Source organism: Nuphar pumila, chromosome 5, assembly GCF_984573655.1.
Source record: "Nuphar pumila chromosome 5, dmNupPumi1.hap1.1, whole genome shotgun sequence".
Classification (NCBI taxonomy): Eukaryota; Viridiplantae; Streptophyta; class Magnoliopsida; order Nymphaeales; family Nymphaeaceae; genus Nuphar; species Nuphar pumila.
In genome coordinates, this window is record NC_143253.1 from 94,885,583 (window position 1) to 94,906,875 (window position 21,293).

The window sequence follows — 21,293 nt, forward strand, 5'->3', positions numbered from 1 at the left end:
TGAAACAAAGTCCGTGTGCATGGTTTCAAAAGTTGTTTGAAGTGATGTCAAGTTTTGGCTTTAATAGGCCGGCGGCAGACCATACATTATTTATTAAGAAAACTAATTCAGGTATAGTTGTTATGGTGGTATATGTGGATGACATCATTCTTACAGGAGATGATATGAAAGATATTGAAGCTACAAAGGCTTATCTTCAAAAACATTTTATTATAAAAGACCTTGGTTCACTTAGATATTTTTTGGGAATAGAAGTTGCCAGGCGCCGTGAAGGGATGGTTCTGTCTCAACGAAAGTATGTTCTTGACCTATTAAAAGAAATTGGAATGTTGGGAGCTAAACCAACAAATATTCCCATGGACTATAAAGTTCAGTTGTTTGAAGAAGGGTCGAAACCTGTTGATAGCAAAAGCTATCGCTCACTGGTAGGGAAGCTACTATATGTTACCTAGACTAGACCTGATATTGCTTTAGCAATAAGCAAAGTTAGCCAATTTATGGACAAACCAACTGAAGTACACTGGAATGCAACAATAATGATTCTCAGGTACTTAAAATCTTTTTCTGGAAAAGGGTTATTATTCAAGAAAGGTGGAACCCTGGAAATAGTGGCTTACTCTGATGCTGACTATGCAATATCTGTAGTGGATAGAAAATCTACCACAGGATTCTGTGTGTTTATCGGAGATAACCTAATTTCATGGAGAAGTAAGAAGCAAAATGTGGTTGCTAGGTCAAGTGCAGAATCAGAATATAGGGCTATGGCCCAAACTGCTGCTGAATTAATGTGGGTTTGTACTGTACTAAATGATCTTCAGGTGAAGATTTCCTCTCCCATGACAATGATGTGTGATAACAAGGCAGCCACATATATAGCGAACAATCCTGTCTTTCATGAGAGGACAAAACATATTGAGGTTGATTGTCACTACGTAAGAGATATGGTTCAAGCTGGTCATATCGCTACCAAATATCTAAAGTTGGAGGACCAAGTTGCAGATATGTTTACAAAGCCTTTTGCTAGACCAAATTTCTCAAAATGTTGTGACAAGCTGAGCATGATTGATATCTATGCTCCAGCTTGAGGGGGAGTGTTGAGACTAATTGTCCTATTGAGTTTTTAAGCTTAAGCTTTATTAAAAAGTAGGTTATTTGATATTTCATAATTAAGGAGGGACTTGTATGTAATTTCTTTTATTGGCTTCTCTCTATTTAACTTAGAGGAGATTATGTAACGCCCCAAAATTTCAAACTTGCGAACCTTTCATAAAACAGGCAAGAGACTAAGAAAATTCTCTTTCCTTCAGAGTTTGTTTATGAAATCAACGGAAGACTATTCTTTGTTAAATCATAAGTCCAGTTGACAACTTTGGGCACGTTAGCTAAAAGAACCAAAACTCATAAGATTCGGATATCCCAAGGAAAATCTGTTACAAACCCAAAACGTCCAGGACGCGAGCTAAGAGCAAGAAAAAGAAGTCTTGAAGCCATCTTGCAATCGCGCCATCGCCCGTAGTGTACCTAATCATCACCTGTACTCATAAAATGAGTTAATTTCGTGAAAAACTAGTAGGTGCACAAGAGAGACTACATGAAACTGAATTATGTACCTTTAATTCAGTAGGTTACGCGGCAGATATGCAATTAAACAGGTAAGCAATGCAAGCAGGTGAATAGTGCAAACGCGTAAGTAGTACAAGCGAATAAGTAGTGCAAGCGAGTCAGTAGTGCAAGCGAGTCAGCAGTGCAAGCGCGTAAGCAGTTCAAAGCAAGTAAGCAGTGCAACTGACAAACGCAGCATATGATTCAATTGATCGTAGGCTGTGAACCACCACGCAACTAGCTTGTTCTCGTTCCTAGAAGGAGGTCTCTGCATTGAATCAGTATCAAGACATCGTTTGTCGCTCTCACGACTTCTAACAAACGCTTTGTCCTGAACAACCTTAATGTATTTTCATCTCTCAAAGCCTTACGCAGCCAACTGTCGCTGGTTATGACTCACTAAGGCGTCATACTTTCTCAGAAAAGCCCACCCTTCCGTAGAAGGTCCAAAACATTATCACTAACTCAAATCGCTAATGATCTGATTCTCACATCTGAGTCCTGCATGTAATCATGCTAAAACAGGAAACCAAAGCTATAAATTTATAACTGGCTATCTCAAACAATCTCAGAAGAGCATCACAGCTCACCATAACTTTTTATGGTAAGCAAAAACACAAGATCCACGTCGGATCGCTGGGTCCGGGAGATATACGACCTAACAAGGAATTACCTCTCTAGAGGGTATACCTGGTCTTGGACCATACACTTCCTCACAGGAGTTCACCGTCTTTACGGCTACCCGTTCGTGGACAGTGTACATCCTCACAGAGATTCTACCGCTCTAGCCGGATTACCCGATCTGGGAAATGTACAACCTCACAAGGAAACCTTTGGGAAGCCGGTTCCCAACAAATGTCATATCCAATGAAAATCATTGCGATACACGCATCAACAGAAATGACCGCTCTCAGGGTCGATAGCCACTATTACAATCAACAAGATCAACGCTGGATCACCTGGTCTGGGAAATGTATAACCTCGCAAGGAATTCCGCCCTCGCAGATAATCCTTTGGAGATCAGGTCATCAACAGACACCATACTCAGTGATACATGCATCTATACAATCGATTGCTCTGAACGATTGACCGTTTTTGGGGTCAGTAGCCACAATATGGGCACAAGCATGTATATTAGCAATATACATTGTATCACTTCACATAGTAAAACAAAACACACGAAAACATGCAGATATGGCAATCCAGCTGATTCTATAGGCGAAGAGTAACTAACTCTATCCGACAGCCAAACAAAACAACTGAATAAGACAAGCACTCATAACAATGCTCGTAAGACATACAATTACCATCAAATGGCTCAGTCCATCAGCAAGTAATTAAATTAATCGTAAGGCATCAACCATTACATCACAAGCCATTCATAAGCAATCATACGACAGCAATTATATCACAATATGTAAGCAGCTTATAAGACAAGCGGCCACATCAATCCTAGTTACCACCAGTTCGTAGATTACGCGCTATATGCAATCACATCAATCATAAGAGATGCAAGCCAACAAGTGCTACGCTACAATAAGCACCAAACCGTTCGACCAAGGGATAAAGCAAGTCACATGCTAATATGTAGCAAGTGGCATAATGCTATTATTATAAGCATTTAACTAGTATGAGAAGCTAGATGTTACTTAGCAAAGAACTGCGTAAGCAGTTTAACAACTAGAGTAACGCCTCGACAAGCGGGTACAACTCAACGAGTAGCATACTAAACTACCGAGTAAGCAAGCAAGCAAACAATCGACCAGTGTGAACAAACTTTATATTTCGATATTACTGGCCTGCGGGTACGCGCAGACAAAACATAGAAACAACTGAGACTAGTTCGGGCATCTGTTATTCTATGTATTTTCAATAACCCGAATAGCTAGTTGAGTTCGCTCCAAAGGGGACGGCTTTAGCCGAGAGAGGATTCCCCAGAGGCTGAAAAGTAGTGCCACGGATGCATCCAACTTCTGCAGAAGTGTTGAGCTAACTATTGTAGCCCCTTTCCCCTAACTCCAATGATTGGGGAGGCCAGATCATCTGCCCGTGGGGTGGTTGTTAACAACCTGTCCATTGGACTTTTGTACCGCTCTGTCCTCTCCCTTGACAGAACAACCAGAAGTGAATGGGTGCGTTAGGGGTTGCTTAACTAACGACCCATCCTATGTTGTGGTCTTTAAATCACTCGAGCATCTTGCCTGTGAAGGCGAAAGCGAGGCCATTTATGTGATTACAACATTGTGCATTTAGCACTGTTCGAGGTCGCACGACCGTCTCATCCGATCATCGCAGTACTAGACGTGTCGTGCACGACTACAAGTACTCTAGGATGAAGCGGTATAGCTCCTCAATAGAAGCCCCAACAGGAGTGTTTCACAAAAATGTAATGTTTATCAACTTTATTTTATCTTTTGAAACAGCATTACCTTGTGCCAACATTATGCATATGATTATCTCGAATCTCATCCGCTATCGGGGTATCTACATGTCTCGCATGACTCGATACTGACCTCGATAGACGGGATACGGGTTTCTCAACAGAACACCCGCTAAGAAGTTCGCTCGAACCCCAATTCGGGATCACCCGAGATATGCCAAAATGGCGAACAAAACCAGCCAATCACATCCTTCCAAATGCTTCGATTTGGGGCAGTCATTGATGCTTTTGCGCAGCTCCCTAAAATCTCAAGTTGACTCTGCAGGACTACGCACACGAAGAGCTAGGATCCTTGCGAGGTATCCCTCTCCTTAGACGAAGGTGTATCGTCAGCTCCCAACTGAACTCTTGTCGCAAGAGGGAGTGATAAATGTCTCTTGCATCCTCCATGAGGATTCCTCAAACGCGTATGCAATGAGCGAGAACCTGAGCGTCATCTGCAATAGCAAGGTAGTAACAACACATGCAAAAGCAAGAGCCTAGACGCAAAACGCAATGACAAGGTAAAGACGGTAAGCAGAAGTGCAACGCAAAACCTCGGCACAACGCGCGACGGCAAGTAAAGACTGTAAGCAGGAGTGCAACGCAAAACCTTTGCGCGATACGCAACGGCAAAGTAAAGACTAAGCAGGAGTGCAATGCAGAACCCTTGCGCGATGTGCAACGACAAAGTAAAGACTAAGCAGGAGTGCAACGCAAAACCTTTGCGCGATGCGCAACGACAAAGTAAAGACTAAGCCGGAGTGCAACGCAAAACCTTTGCGCGATGCGTAACGGCAAAGTAAAGACTAAGCAGGAGTGCAACGCAAAACCTTTGTGCGATGCGCAACAGCAAAGTAAAGGACAAGGATCGCGAAACCGTGTCCTTGAGTTAAATGCGTACTCGTATAAATATATATATTTCTATATATATATATATTCATTTAATGGTCTTTTTTTAGTTAATTGAACTTAATTCAATTATCCAAGTCTTCCGTGCAATCTTCCCCTACCTTTGAGAGTTGGAAGCTTGCTGGCGCCTGCGAGTATAAGCGATGGATGGCTCGGGTCGCGGAGCGCGAGCAGGATCCGTCGCACGAGCTGCAAAAGTAACGATCTTAGCAAGCTAATACCAAAAATAGAAGGTCAGGGGCACTGTCGCCGTCCTGACGTAAGGGAAGCAGAGGCAGGGGCATCGTGCCTTTGTGCACCTGCCATAAGTGCAAGAAGCAGGGAGGCAGGGGGTTGCACCCCTGCCTGAAGAAGACAACGAGGGAGGCTTCGCCCTGCCTGCCTAGAGAGCAAGCAGGCGAGGCCCTTCCCTGCAAGCCACTAAGGGGGAGGCAGGGGGCGGCTTCGCCCCTGCCTGCCGAATATGCAAAGAGGGCTAGGGGACTCAGTCCTCTGCCATCTCTGCAAAAGGACAGCGGCGACGACCCTGTTCTGTCCTGCAAAGAGAAACAAAGACAGGGGATGAGCCCCTGTTTACCAAGCAGAAACAGAACACAGGGAGGGCTCGGCCCTCCCCTGAACAATAGAGAGAGGAAGGGGGGGTCTCAGCCCCTTCCCAGCGAAACACGGAAATAGGGAGGGAGCCGACCCCTTCCCTACGCAATAAACAAGTAGGGAGGGGCTCGACCACTCCCCGCCAACCAAAACGCAGGGAAACGACAGGGGTTGGCCCCTACCGACCTATTCGGACATAGGGAGGTGGCAGGGGCTCGACCCCTACCCACCCAATCAAGAAAAAGAGAGGGAGACGACGGAAGGGCTAAGCCCCTGCCATCGTTCCCGAACTCAGGGAGGTGGCAAGGGCTCGACCCTTGCCAACCTACCCAGAACCCTAAGAAAGGAGGTGGCAGGGGTTCGGCCCCTGCCGACCTGCCTGAACAAGAGGCAGGCAGGGGGCCCTGCCACCTTGCCAACCATAGCACAAGGGACACCCGAGAGCCCTCCCTCGGGAGCCCTCTATCTGAGAGGAAGCGACGCAGGCGGCAGCCCTGCCGCCTGCCGAAAAAGTGAGCGGGGGCGGCAGGGACTTGGTTCCTGCCGGCCTGTTGGAGCGGCTGATGACAGGGCCTCGCCCCTGTCGTCCCTCCGAAGAGGAGACAGACCAGGAGGGGTGCTCGACACCACCCTCTTGTTAGACCCAGAACGAGAAAGAGAGAGGTAGGGGAAGGCATGGCAGGGCCCACTGGCCTCCTGTCGGCCTTCCAGTGAACTTAGAGAAAGAGGGAGAGAGGGGCAGGGGTTGGAAACCCCTGCTCACCGAGTAAAAACAAGCGGCAGTGGGGGGGGGGAGGGGGGGGGCGCCCCCTGCTGGCTCTTCAAAAGGCGAGAGGCAGGGGCAAAAGCCCCCGCCAACCAGTCAGACACAGGCGGTAGGGGGGGTGTCGCCCTTGCCGGCCTGCCGACTGAAAAGGAGAAGAAAAGGAGGAGAGGAGAGAAAACATGAGAAGGAGCGTACCTGGAAGTCGTCGGCGTCAACGATGGCAACGTCGGAGGGAACAAAGGCAGTCGACGGCGGCGGCGGAGGGGGTCTCCGGCGACGGTCGTGGATGCCGAAGGTGGTCGGCTCTGGCGGTGAGTTCCAACGAGAGAGGGTCGAGGGGAAAGAGCAGAGAGATGGGAGTCGGTCGGGGGAGAGAGACCGAGAGACGAGAGGGGGAAGGAGGTTTCGAGAACCTCCCCCCTTCGTCGCTGCGTGCTTTTAAAAGCACGCAGCCGACTTATCACCCGGGTCGGATCCGGGTCCGGATCCGGGTCCGGATCCGGGTCCGGATCCGGCCCGGATCCAAACAATTTTTTTTTACTCGGGTTATTACAGATTAGCCCTAAGGTGAATTAACGAGTTCTCTCTCTCAGCCGACCTCTCTCTCTCTCTCCTTTTTTCTGCCTCGGTTCTGGTGCACCTCATTCAAGTTTCCACAATTTTTATGAATAAAAAGCTTAAGGAAAGCATACTAGATATATGGGAGAGCTCCCATATATATAGAAGAGAGGAGAATCCAGAGGGCTAGTCCATTGGCTAGAAGAATTCAAAAAAAAAAACATACAAAAAATGCCCCTAATGGGCATGACATATTACAAATATAAAATTAAAAAATAAAAAGACAAAAATGCCCCTAATGGGCATGACCTATTACAAATACAAAATAAAAAGAAAAAAATGCATAAATATCTTATATAAATCTATAAATATAAGTATATATATATGTATATCAATACACATATAGATACTATGTCACATGGGTGTGGGTGCAGGTGCGACGATGCGGCACTTTAAAAAAACTTGGGTGCGGGAGGGTATATATATATATATATATATAATTTTTAAGTTTTAACAGGTAACAACCGTAACACTAATGAAAATATCACCCACAATTTGAAAATATTGTGATAAACTAGTGATATTTTCAAATGACAATATTATAACAAAAAATGCTATTGATTATTTTTAAAATATTATCTATTTTTAAATATCACATCTTTAACCTGGTATTAACACAATAAAAATACTTTTGCTTATTGTTTATACGATATGTTTATATATGTTAATATACTGATATTTTCTAAAATATTCGTGAGAATGAGACTGGGAGAGAGAGAGGTGGGGAAAGAGATTAAGTTGAGAGAGAGAGAAAGGTACACAGTAACAAAGGAAAAAGGGAAATTGGAAAGAGATTGAGAGAGACAGAGAGGTAGCTGAGAAGAGAGAGAGAGAGAGAGAGAGAGAGAGAGAGAGAGAGAGAGAGAGAGAGATAGAATGTGTACCTAGGTTGGAAATGGAGAGGAGGCGTCGTTGGATGGTGGTAGCTTGTAATTGTCGTCAGCGTCGGGGTTGGGAGACGGGTCGCAATATCGGAGTCTGGAGGAGAGGGCAAAGTTTTTTTGCCCTAATCCTCCTCTCATCCCCTTTTCATCGGGCTCTTTTTTTTAAGTAAAAAATTTGGACATTTATGACACTGGGTGCGTTGACCACACTCAGGGTCGGGTTGATCGCACCGGGTGCCGCACCCACATCGTGTCGCGTCGACGCGGGCACGACACCTGGTTGGCCGAATTCCTGTGACATAGTATACATATATAATGTATATATTATATACATTATATATGTATTGATATACAAATTAATAGGTATCCCACATGAATACCTGAATTAGCCTTGAAATCCTCAAAAACTGAGATGAGACCTCTACAGTTTATACACCTTGACCCTCTCCATTTGTTATGAGGCCCATCTCCACACCTGATCAATGAGTCTGTATTTTGTCGCTAAAAGCTTCCTCTAAGGTCCATCTTTAGTATTAAGTCTCCACCACCACTTGCCCAATAAAGCTTTGTTCATCTGCTTGAGGTTTGGGATACCCAGCTTTGCTCTCTACTTTGGTTGGGTAACATTCTTCCACACCATGAGACCTTTGCTGTTTGGGACATTCTTCCGTAGGAAGTCCTTTAGCATCTTTGAGAATCTCTTTTCCGTCCTTGCTGGCATCTTAAAAAGAATCATTAGGAATGATTGTAAGCTCCCTAAAACCTGTTTGATAAGGGTAGCTCATTCTGCTAACAATGAATAATACATTGCGTATGATTGGGCTTTCCATTGCACTTTGTTTCCATGTCCCTCCAAAGGGATTTGCCTGGAAGCCCTCTAAATAGCTGCATGCCCTGGTATTTAATAGGCAATTCTCCTTTTTGCATCTCAAAACGACAGCTGCCAACTCTACTTCTACCTGGGAGTTGAACATAACCAGTTTGTGTTTAGTTTTGTTCGCTGCTAGGCTTGAGGCCCTGAACCGGTTTCAAATGCCTTTAGAATCAGCCATGTGCGGTTTATGTTCTCAAAGTGTGCAAGAAATTATTACCTGAACTGAATGTCATTATACTTGTATTTACACTAAGGTTCATCAAGAAACGAATGATAATTTATTCTCCCCCATGTTATATGTTTCATTATGTGTGATTAGCTATATGAGAAAATGAGCACATCATTTAATCACCATAGTTTCAATGGGTCATTCATAAATGTATTAAAGTGAATAATTGCATCCATTCTTAATCAAAAGTGCTGAGAATGAATGTTAACCAGAAAAAAACTTGTAAACAGCGTTCCATTTCCTGGGAACTTTTGAAACAATGATGGTAAAGCATTACACATGGTTTCAGTAGATCCACTAAAAATTAGTCTTTCACTTGTTGAATGACCTGCTTTGCATTATTATCTTTGTGACTGCAGGGATGAAGATCTTAACACCATCAACAAGAGGATGAAAAATATCAATGAAATCTCAAGTGTTACTAAACTTCACTTTGAAGATTTAGAGATGCTCTTGGAAGCCTACTTCGTGCAAATAGATGGCATCTTAAACAAATTGTCAACGGTAGAGACTGTCTAGTTACTAATGGTGACTGATTTTTTTAACTGGTCTATCTATTTGTTTCCTGAATGTTTCTTAGCTATTCTATAATCAACTAATACAATATATGATCAAAGACATAAATATCTAAACTGTAATCAGTGTATGAAACATAAAAGTACATTGTTTTTACATTCCTGACAAATTTGTGTTGGATCATGAATAGTTTATGGAGGAACAGCTAAAAATCTAGAAAAAGGAAGGCCCCATGAAAAGTTCATCCAAGTGAAGATCTGAGTGCATCAATTGCAAAGATATGGTGCTCTCAAAATATTACTGTTGAAACATAATGAGACTAATAGATGCAGGTAGAGAAAAACGTTTTTAGGTGACTTTATGAACTGCAACATTGGGAAATGCCATGATTTATGGTATGCTTCAATAGAAAAGAAGCACACTTTTTTGGGGGTTTTTCAGTCCAAGAAACAAGAGAATATCCTAGTAATGTATGAAATCCTTTTGTCAATGATTAAAATATATATCAGTAAGAATTCCATGAGGAAAATGAATGTTATTTGTTGGTGTATGTAGTTCTACACTTGTCTATTCATAGGTGAGCAATTTTCTTTTTGTTGCTCTTCTTTGTCTTATTATATTTTACTTTGGGTACATTTATATCATTTGCAATTTTTTAGTGTGTAGTTTATTATGAATAGGCACCTTGTTTTCCTTTTCCTTTAGCAAAATCTATTTTACATGGATACAGATGTGGGAACAGAATACAAGATGGACATGGAGTCATGGACTGTAAAAGTGACAATTTTAAGAAAATTGGGAACAAGTAGTGCACAGGTGTATTTGTGCATCCACACCAGGCTTATGTAAACCTGACCACGTAGATGGATTTATCATGGTTCATTTCTTTGGATCAGATTTTGAAGCAATAAGTTTAAATATTAGCATACTTTTGGATTGGGATAAATATGAAAGGCCGGGCTGCTAAAATGTAACTATATCCAAATTGTTAGATGAAAAACCTGATTCATATTCAATGATCCATGCTAAAACTATCTATATAGTCCAATTTACTTGAAAATGCATGAATGAATGAGATCACAATCATTGATATGGTGTGCACATCTGCATGAGAGAAAATGAATAGGAATAAATAAATGATTATATATATAATTATAAATATGCATATGTATATGTATGTATATGCATGTAGTAGCATGCATACACATATGTATATGCATGCGTGTGTGTACATACATAATGTATGTATGTGACTATGTATGTAACAGTGCCACCTATGTCGCCGATATTTTGAAAATATCGCGATAGTATCAGCGATATCGTCTGCAATTTATCACGATATTTTCAAAATATTACCAATACTTAAAATATTGTGATATTATCATGATATTTTTGGGAAAAACTCATTTTTTAGTATTTTAAGCATACATTTTCTATTTTTTGTTTCTTTTATATTTTAAAACCTTCTAAAACTTATTTCTTTATATTTTTGCAAGAAAAATAATGAAAGACTTATTTTCTTATCTTTTTTCTTATGTATATATATTCAATATTTTTAAACTCCCAAGATTTTCCATCTTTTGAAAATCTATGAGAAATACCCTCACTGAGAAAATACCTTGAACGATATAGGTGACTATGATATGTACTTTACATATACACGAGTATGTGTGTTACACAAATCCAGACTGTACTAGGGACCCAGTTGATACACACTTTAACCTAATTGCTGCTTCTCTGTTGCATGTCCATTCTTATGCTTTTTGTATGATATGAGACCTCAAGGTATATGATTGTTTGAGCATGGAGTTTGTGCCTCCATCTGCTTATATCTATATCAATGTTAACTGCTGACATCCTCATTTAAGCAAACTTCAGAATTTGCCAAAAGAAAATATGAAAAGGAATTGATATGATTTGCTTTTGAACATCAACTTTGCAACTTTGATTGTTCTATTTTGACACTTCAATTGTGATCTATAGTTTCCTTGCTGAGAAATTTGATCTTTTTTCTTTTTGGCCAAATTTCTGGAAAGGGTGCTTGAAATGTGCAAATACCATGGGTTTTATGCCGATCATCCAGAAAATTCCACTTTTTCAGTCACTTTCTACAGCATGTTTTTCACTCACTTAAACACATGCAGACACACACGTGCGCGTGCTCACTGGAATGAATTATCTGAGGAACTTTTTGGATGTTCTCTGTACTTTGTATTCATGATCTAGGTGAGTAGAGACCTTGTGCAGGATTTTGCAAAATCTTGATATTTAGTTTTGCATTTTACTGTTGCTTTAATATCTCCTATTTGTTTTTCTGACTGTTTTTGAACTCTGTTCTAATACCTTGTGGTGTGGCTTGGATTTTGGCTGGAAATTTACAGAAGTTTTGGTGGTTGCTGTTTGATTAGCGATAAGTGCAAATGCTAGTTAGCTGTATTCTATGTCACAGGGATTCGGCTAGCAGGGTGCCGCACCCGCGTTGACGCGACGCGGGTGCGGGTGTGGCATCGGGTGCGGTCAACCCGACCCTGGGTGCGGTCAATGCACCCAGGGTCATTTTGGTCCAATTTTCGGACTTAAAAAAAAATCGCCAAGAAATTTGTTTTGCCCTATATGTCACAGGGATTCTCCAACTAGGTGCCGCACCCGCACCCGATGCGGTCAACCTGACCCTAGGTGCAGTCAACGCACCAGGGTCATTTATGTTCAACTTTTGGACTATATATATATATATATATATATATATATATATATATATATATATATATATATATATATATATATATATATATATATAATTTTTTATATTTTTGCCGCACCCCCGCACCTGCACCCGTACCCATATGACATAGGCTGTATTTGTTCATATTGTTAGGTTATATTCTACTTGGTGGTTTTAGATCAGTTCGTTTCTGTATGGTGTTGCATATTAATTTTTGCATTATTCTATTGAATTTAGTTGTATCATGATTGCTTTTGAAGAAGGAATGATTTTTTCCTGTAAGCCTCCCTTTTTTTCTCTTAAGTGGTATCATCTGAGTACCATAGCAGCTGACATGGTCTATCAGATTTGCTACATTATCCTTGTTTTTTATTATTTCAACGTTTGGCAAGCTCTCTTGATAGCTTGGTTCTGGTACTTCATTTGGTATATTATAATTGCTAACAGTGCTTTCTGTGTTCAAATAATTTCTGGTTATTGTGATCTCTTCTCTACTTTAATATTTCTTTGTGTCAAATTATCAATTAATTTGCCCTCTTTTTCCAATTACTTGATTTTGAATGTGATTTTTTCAATAAATAGGACCACAGGTCAAAGAAGCCCTACTATTAGGTGTCCCTGGTCTGATGACCTACGTATTATCCTTTTCCCACATCATTATACTTGAGGAAGTCCAACTTCCAGAAGCCATGCTCTTCCTTATGGGTGTTTCCAAGAAGTGTCCTTGTAGATCAAATGTTGTGGTCTAGATGTCAATTTTATATAGAAAAATACCATTTAGCTCCGAAGTCCAAACATATTATTCCATCTTGGCCTTCGATTTATTAGGTTGAGTGGCATGTACATGTTAAAGCCAAGCAATTCCCTCTATTAGCTGACAATTTGGAATTAGCAAATTTTGCAGTCTATGTTGTTTCATGCTATGCTTTTTACAGGGGTTATCTTGGTTCTAATAGGCTAGAAATTTCTTCATGTACGCTTTAACTGCAGGGCTTACACACACACACACAAGAAAATTGGTATCAATGAGTAAAATATTGTGTATTTGTGTCTGATGGATTTATCATGGTTCATTTATTCTCGAACATCCTTTGGAACTTTACATATTAAAATATTAAAAAGAAAAGGCTTTTCACATCCAAATTGCTAGATGGAAACATGACCTAGATTAAATACGCCATGCATAAACCATCTATGTGTCCCTATATTTGAAAATGCATGAATAGGTTAAATTCCATACAGACATGGTATGCACATGTGCAACAATTGTGATTCTCTATTCTTGGGGTGTTGGGGAGGGGTGGATTGGAGGCAGTCTTAACCTTCTCCCTTTTACATGAAGTAGCCATTCTCTAGGCACATGTTTCCATTATCTCTCTCTCTCACCTATATATAGAAGTGAAGCCACTCTCGATCCTGTATTTCATAGTACATATATATTTGGGAAAATGTTTGCTACAAACATTTGTATGTAGAAATGCCTCTAGGTCACCATGGCACATGTTGTTTTGATTCAATTGGACCTCATAGATGGATTCAGCATGTTCAAAACAGTAGGGATCAACTTTTGAATAATGTTATTTCGATGAAAAAACAATTTTATGATCAAGAAGGTATTGCACATTGTAGGTCGTTGATTTTTGAAGCCTTATTAAAACCTGTCATAACAAGACAATCTTAGATCTGATTCCCACTACGAAAAGCATGCAGATCACATATGTAAGGTTAATTTCATGAAAAATAACCAAAACACTGAAAAAAATAAAAATGATGCATTTATACCTACAAATGACTTTAGCAAATCTGCTTCATATATATATATATATATATATATATAGAGAGAGAGAGAGAGAGAGAGAGGTGGTAGCTACTGACCAATTTTCTAGCTAACCGGGGTTTTGAAGGATTTTTTCATGTTTTACTTAAATCTGACTGTACAGATGTGTTCGGCACGGTCGATTTACTAGGAAGCAACACTTGAATCATGTTTTTTCGATTAAAAACATGATTTTTTAAGCCTTGAATATATATGAAAATCTTAGACCTTCGATTTTTTTAACCTTATAAAACATACCTGAGTATCATCGGAATCGGATGATCCAAGAGTTGATTCCTATAAAATCAAATATGTAGAACACGTGTAAGGTCAGATTTAAGAAAACATGGAAAAACCTTTCGAAAGCCTGGTTAGCCAGAAATATGGTTAGCAGCTACCTCCTCTCTCTCTCTCTCTCTCTCTCTCTCTCTCTATATATATATATATATATATATATATATATATATATATATATATATATATATATATACACACACACCAAAAAAACACAATTACAGAATCCAAACCTGTAAATGCGTTTATCATTGTTTATTAACTAAAAAGTCACGCATTGGGTCAAATCAATGTAACCAAAAAGTTTGATTTTTTTCCATTATTAAGTTTTAGTACAATATGAGCTGTTGACCTTTTATTGCTCTAAAAACATATTTAAACATAAAAAGTATCTTAACTAAAGCCTGTTTTTTACCAAGTTATATAGAATACATCTATAATCTGGATTAGACCAACACCTGTGGATATGTTTTCTAAGCAACTTAGAATGGTTTAGGTGATCAGACTATTGTGATATACTTGTTAAAATAGTGTGTATATATTCATACCTAACTGATATACGAATATTTATACAATATACATATATTAGGGGTATTTTGGTCATTTAATAATATGTAATTTAATACAGTCCACTAGGGATTGTAACGTCTTTTTGGTTTTCTTTATTTTTGTTTTTTTATTATGTAAATTCAATGGACTGTTGAGGAGACAGTCCAACGCCTTCAATGCATGTGAGGCTCTATAAATAAAGCCTCACCCCTTTGTAAGATATGCTTTTTCTAAAGCATTTTATATGTTAATATTGTAACGCTCCAAAAGATTTCAAAAAACATCAATGAAAAACCTTTCAAAGTTTAGGATTTTGACTTTTAAAATCGACAGCATAAGCAATTTAGAAAGGAGCACAAGTTGACAAATTTTGGGTACGCTAGCTTTCAAATCATCATCACCCATAAAACAATTACTCAAGGGAAGCGAGGAACAAAACCATAAATTATTAATAGAACTTGCAGTTTATTACAAAAATGAACATTTCTTCCACAATCCAAAAATCTATAGAAAACTCAAAACACAGAGCTAAGATGTCAGCAAAAAGAAGAAAATCTCGAGCCAAGTTGCATTGCATCATCGGCCGTCTGTAAGGTCTTACTCGTCACCTACCTATGAAATGGGTCAGTTTAATAATAAACTGGTAGGTGCATGAACAAACAATAAAGAATAAATAAAGTAAGACATTCGTAAGATAAACAATTTATTCTATTAAAAGCAGTAATTAAAATGCGTAATTGAAATGTGAGAAAGTAAATCTATTCTAGCATGAGCAACATATGCAAAGAACTACTGTACTGAAATAGATATTCATCCCAAGATATAAGTAATATTGTAAGCAGTATGAATCTCATTAGTCTATAACTATTATGAACAGAATATTCTTTAAGTTCTGATATTAGTTGGCTTGTGGGTACCGACAGACGCGAAACGTAGAAACAACCGAGACCGATCCGGGGGTTTATTATGTCAAGTATTTTTCATTAACCCGGGTGATTGACTGAGTCCGCACCTAAGGGGACGGTCAGTGACTAAGAGAGTAAATCTCCAAAGGCATTCATGGCCCATAGATGCATCCAACTTCTGTAAAAGTACCTGGAAGCTACCATCTAGGATAATTTATGGTAGTCCCATTTTCCCTAACTCCGATGACTAGGAAAGCCGAGTCTTTTGCCCGTGGGGTGGTTGTTAACAACCTGTTCATCGTAGTTTTTGTACTATCCATCCTCTCTCTTGATGAACTGTGAGAGTCGAATGGGCACGACGGGGGTTTCTTAATCGTCGCCTCATTTTACATGCTCAGGTCGGCTAGACCCACTCAAGCATTTTTCCTGTGAAGGCGAGTTGTCACCATTTATGTGATCTCAGCATTGTTTTATATGCACGCTTCGAGGTTGTCACAACTTTATCATCCAAACATCGTAACACCAGCGTGACGTACTTGTCCAAAAGTACGATCGTACCTATCTAAAGGTACGATTACGATGAGAGGGTAACATTTTTATATATTGCAATTCATTTGGTTTCAACTTGACATGCATTTCTCTTTGGGTGTTTGGCCTATGGAGGCGAACATCATTATCTTTATTTATTTCAACGGAGTGATCATTGCACAATTCGAGGTGCTCAACGACCTCTCATACTACTCATCGTAGTGTACATACCGTACCTGTCTTAAGAGTCCGGCTATGATGGTAGATCATGGGTTTCTCGAAAGATAACCCAACACTGTGTTTCATAAGATATAATATACGTTATTTCAGTTAGCAAGCGTAGTTTCTATAAAACAAGAACACAAGTCTCAGGATCGTCGTGGATCTGAGTATCTCTCCCAAGTAACCGACTCAGGGTGCAAATAGTTGCATCTAGCAACTCACAAAGAGAACACTAGCTTTTAAAAGTAGGCTTTCGTGCTCGAGAAGTTGAGCCTTGCACCAAGAAAGCCCTCTTCTCGACACTACAGTGCATGTACTCAATTTTGCACCCCTTTTAAAAGGTGTGAAATGTCGTACGCGCACCTTCACACCCTGTGAGGCTTGCCTGAGGGTGACAAAAGAACAACCATGTACTAGCAAAACTAAGTATCTACGGTGCGATGTCAACAGAAAGCAAGTACAAGAAAGCAGTAACAGGAATTTACTATAGAGCAAGACTGTGCATTTAGAATATAGGAAAACATGTAAACTTCAGGAAAATAAAGACAAACAGTCACAAGTCATATATATCTACATGTACGCATACATGAAAAATCAATTATTTTATCTCATAATCCTAATACTTTATTTCATTCATCAAAAGTCATCGTGCAACTTTCTCTTACCTCGGGAGGTTGCGTCGTTGCGAGTGCCTACGAGTGTAGGTGATGACGTGCTCGAGCCACGAGGCGCAAGTGGGATCCGTTGCATAATCTACGAGGGACAAAAAGTTAGTAAAGTGAAAACAGCAAGGAAGGGGCAGGGACCCTTCCCTGCACGCTGGAGGCAACACCCCTCCGTTAACACGGAAAACAAAATGGGAGGGTGTTGTACCCTCCCTTGATGGATAGCACGCAAGGGGCAAGAGTCGAACCCCTGCCTTGCGAGCAGTCATTGGCGGCAGGGGCATTGCCCCTGTCGGTTCGCCAGGACACCACAGGCGCAGGGGCTTGGCCCCTACTAGCCTGCTGCGATCAAGGAATACGACAGGGGACTCAGCCCCTGCCGGTTTGTCAAATGAATAGGGGACGGTAGGCCTTGGTCCTGCTAACCCATTGAGACAAGCACAGGCGGTAGGGGCTTGGCCCTTGCCGACCTTGCCAGAAGACGAGTGGCAGGGCAAAAGCCCTTGCCCAACCAAGGTGAGGCAGGGCTTCGCCCTACCTACAGAGAATCTCAGGCGGCAAGGGTGAAACCCTTGCTAGATGGATGACTCAAGCGGCAGGGGTGAAGCCCCTTGCCGAAAAATCGATAGAGGCAGGCCCTCGCCCTGCCTGCCCTAAAGGTTCAATCGGCAGGGGTTGAGGCCCTTGTCGGATGGGGAAGGGGCAGGGCTTCCAACAACGCCGAAAAAAAGAGGGGAAGGCACGACCGACCTTCCGTAGGCACAAAGAGAGCGGGAGGGCACAACATTGGTTGTTAGTCTCCTGCCGGCCCTTTGGCAACAGAGAAAAATTCAGAGGGGGAAAAGAAGACAGGGGGAGAAGGAGGGCACGACAAGGGCTGTCGACCTTCCGGCAACACAAATCGAGAGGGTGGAATAGAGAGAGAAGGTAAGGGGGTTACCTGAGAACCGGCGAGCGTCGGCGTCAGGTTCCCCTGAGAGGCGTTGGATATGAGGTCGTCTGTGCCGTTGTTTGGTCGCACGCTGGGAGTGAGAGAGAGAGAGCACACTCGAGAGGGAGAGGAGGAGGAGCGCAGGGGTGAGGGCTTCCTCCTCTCCCTTGCTTGATCTCAAAGGCACAAGAGGGCGCAAATTGGGAAACCCCAAAGGGGTTTCCCTTTTTAGCAGAGGGGAAAAGAGCGAAGGCCCGTGGTTACACGAGGAGAGGGACACAGGCGTTAAAAAAAAATTAAAGCGAAAACCCTTAGGGTTTTCCCTGGACTCGGTTCAGGTCCGGGTCGATTCCGGATCTGACCCAGGTCCGGATGTTATATATATACATATATATCGTAGGTTTTACATCCTACCTCTCTTAAAAGAATTTTGTCCACGCAATTTTATTGCATTCAAGACTTAAAGTATAAGTCAAGATTTTTTTTCCTGATATCATTCTCAGGTTCCCAAGTGCATTTGTCAATCTCATGATGCTGCCACCGAACCTTCACAAAAGAAATAGTCTTTGATCTCAGCACTTGGTTACGACGACCAATGATCTCTACCGGTCTTTCTTGGAATGTCAAGTCTCCGTGAATGTCCACATCATCGTAGTGAATGATGTGTGATGGATCGTGAACGTACTGTTAGAAAGTGACTTTGAATACTTTAGGTTCGATAATGAACCCATACACATGCACATTAAGTGCGAATATACCTACTCAAGGGAACAACACAAGCAGATCATGTGCTAATACATAAACCCATAAAAGGGGTAAATATGACATAAAGTCATAAGTTGAATATTATTGAAGAAAAAGGAAGAAGAGGGTAAAAACCCTATACAATGGAGCATAAGCTCCTCCAAGGAGTGAAGGAATTACAAGGGGGAGACCCCTATTTATAACACAAGAGAGGAGCCACATAGGGGGCTCCCAAAGGAGCCGTTGGGAGCCCTCAACGGTCACATTTGTGACTGTTGGGGGCTCCCCAACGACTCTTTGGGGAGCCTCCCTAGGTGGTGCAAACCACAAAAAAAATAAAAATAAAAAAAATAAAAATAAAATTACAAACATATTCCAAATGGAATATGCGTAAAACTGTGAAATGTCTAAACTACCCTTATGCCTATAAATAGAGAAATATATATTTTATATATATAATTAGGATAATACATATGCATATATACCATATATGAATATGTATTATCCTTTATATATATATAAAATATATATAATATTACAAATGTTGAATGATACATTTTAACACCCCTCAAGCTTTGCGTGGGGGAACGAAAAGATTGAAGAAAGCAAGAGGAAGAATCTTAAGGCTTCAAGAGCCTTCAGTACGAATGTCATTGCAAATGTCTTCCTCCAACGTCTTTAACGATGAGCACCTTCCATGATCTATCCAAGGTACTTCTTTTCCTCTTATCTTCAAGATCCTGATGAACAACAACAAAGAACATGTAAAAAATATTTTTGCACTTTACTCAAAATGGAACATTCCTAACAATGTGCAAAATTTATGCATAATAGGATAATTACTTTAGCATGAAAATAAAATTTAGAAAACCAAAGTTTCAAAAAATCAAATATCATGTTAAAGAGTGAGCGGAAGCAAATTATGCGGAAATGAATTGCAAGAATGCATAATGCATTCATAAAGTCCAACATTGGACAAACATAACCCCATAATGGGGAATAACACAATGGTCCCCTAAGGGACACCTCAGTAAACCTACGAAGAGGCATAAGTTACATATGCTTTATTGAATGAGATCCTAAAAGGCCATAAAGAGCATATGCATATATTATCATGAATTGAATTAATACTTAAAAGAATCATTAATGAACATGCTTCAAACATGTAATGAAGTGCCAAACAAGAGAAACGAAGTCTCCAAGCATACTTTAGACAAAATAAACACAAGAGTGTTATTTGATTAGAGAATCTTACCCATTCAGGAAAATCTCACTCAATTGACAAAAAACACATTTTGCATACAAAAGTGGCCAAAAAACCATAAGCACTTAATATATAGATTAAATGCCAAAAAATCCACTTGATTTTAAAATATGCATATTAAAAATATGATTCACTTGAATATCTTAAAACACAAGTCATGAATGAAATTTTGCAAATTTCAACAATAGTTCATCCATTACAAACAACTACCTCATTAGTCCTCCAAAACCCATAAATCAAGTGTATAAGCTACTAGATCAAGAATATAAATATAATGTCATTAAAGGCCAAAGACACACACAAAGGTGTGCAAAAGAACCTCTTGTCTACATATAATAATACTTGAAATGAGTGCATCTACGACAAGAACAAGAGAATACATGCCAACATGGACCAAAAGCATCTCTTGTCTACGTAAAAATACACTCAAAACCAAGTATGTTCAGCTACTAGAACAAAAGTAACAAGTCAACCATGGGCTAAAACACAATACATCTCTTGTCTACATAAGATGACACTTGAAATGAGTGAAATAAGTCAATCATGAGCATACATCTCAGCGACTAGAACAAGGACACAAACGCCAACATGGACTAAAATCACACACCATGGTGTGAATCAACGTGCCTTGTCTACATAAAATAACACTCAAGACAAGTGTGTTCAGCTACTAGACCAAGAGAGCAAAAGCCAACAAAGGGCTACCAACACACGAAGGTGTAATAAAATTCTTGTCTACATATGATGACACTTAGATAAGGGGCATAAAAGGAGAAGACTTTTGAGACAATAAAACTTGTAATGACAAACATATAAATAAAACCTTGAAACAATATTCTTCAAAAAGAATACCCATAACAATATCATTTTGGAATAAATGTGTGAATATACACACACCAAGAACACTTGTGCACAAAAGCACAAAACATAAATGTGCAAATGCACTCATATGATTCATAAACAATAAAAGGTTGGGCAATAATCCCCAAAACCTTGATTTTAATATACCTTAAAACATTTTAAGGTTTCAAACATCATATATCCATCACATTTATATTTAAATAAGAGCATCCAAAAGATCAATGGCCAACATCAAACGAGTGACACACTCATATACCAAATCATTCTAGAGTCCCAAGGTGCCCATAACTCACCTCAACCACCATCTATAATATGGTAAGTGGACAAACTAAAATGACATAACAATGAGTGGCACACTCATAATTAGAGATCATATAC

The 21,293-nt window shown here is 40.3% G+C and overlaps 1 protein-coding gene across 3 annotated transcripts in view; it reads left to right on the plus strand.

Moving 5' to 3' along the window:
* LOC149837844 (magnesium transporter MRS2-F-like) overlaps positions 1-21,293 on the plus strand; it is a 107,986-nt gene that overhangs the window by 67,876 nt on the left and 18,817 nt on the right. Inside the window, exons 5-6 of one of the 3 annotated variants that reach the window (XR_016431921.1) lie at positions 9,258-9,402; positions 11,559-11,640. Coding sequence is in view for 2 of the 3 variants with exons in the window: in XM_090006220.1 (XP_089862346.1) it covers positions 9,258-9,417 (160 nt within the window). In the remaining variant the exon portion in view is untranslated. Of the gene's footprint in view, positions 1-9,257; positions 9,427-11,558; positions 11,641-21,293 lie in introns of all 3 variants that reach the window. The other 2 variants (XM_090006219.1, XM_090006220.1) reach the window with 2 other exon arrangements.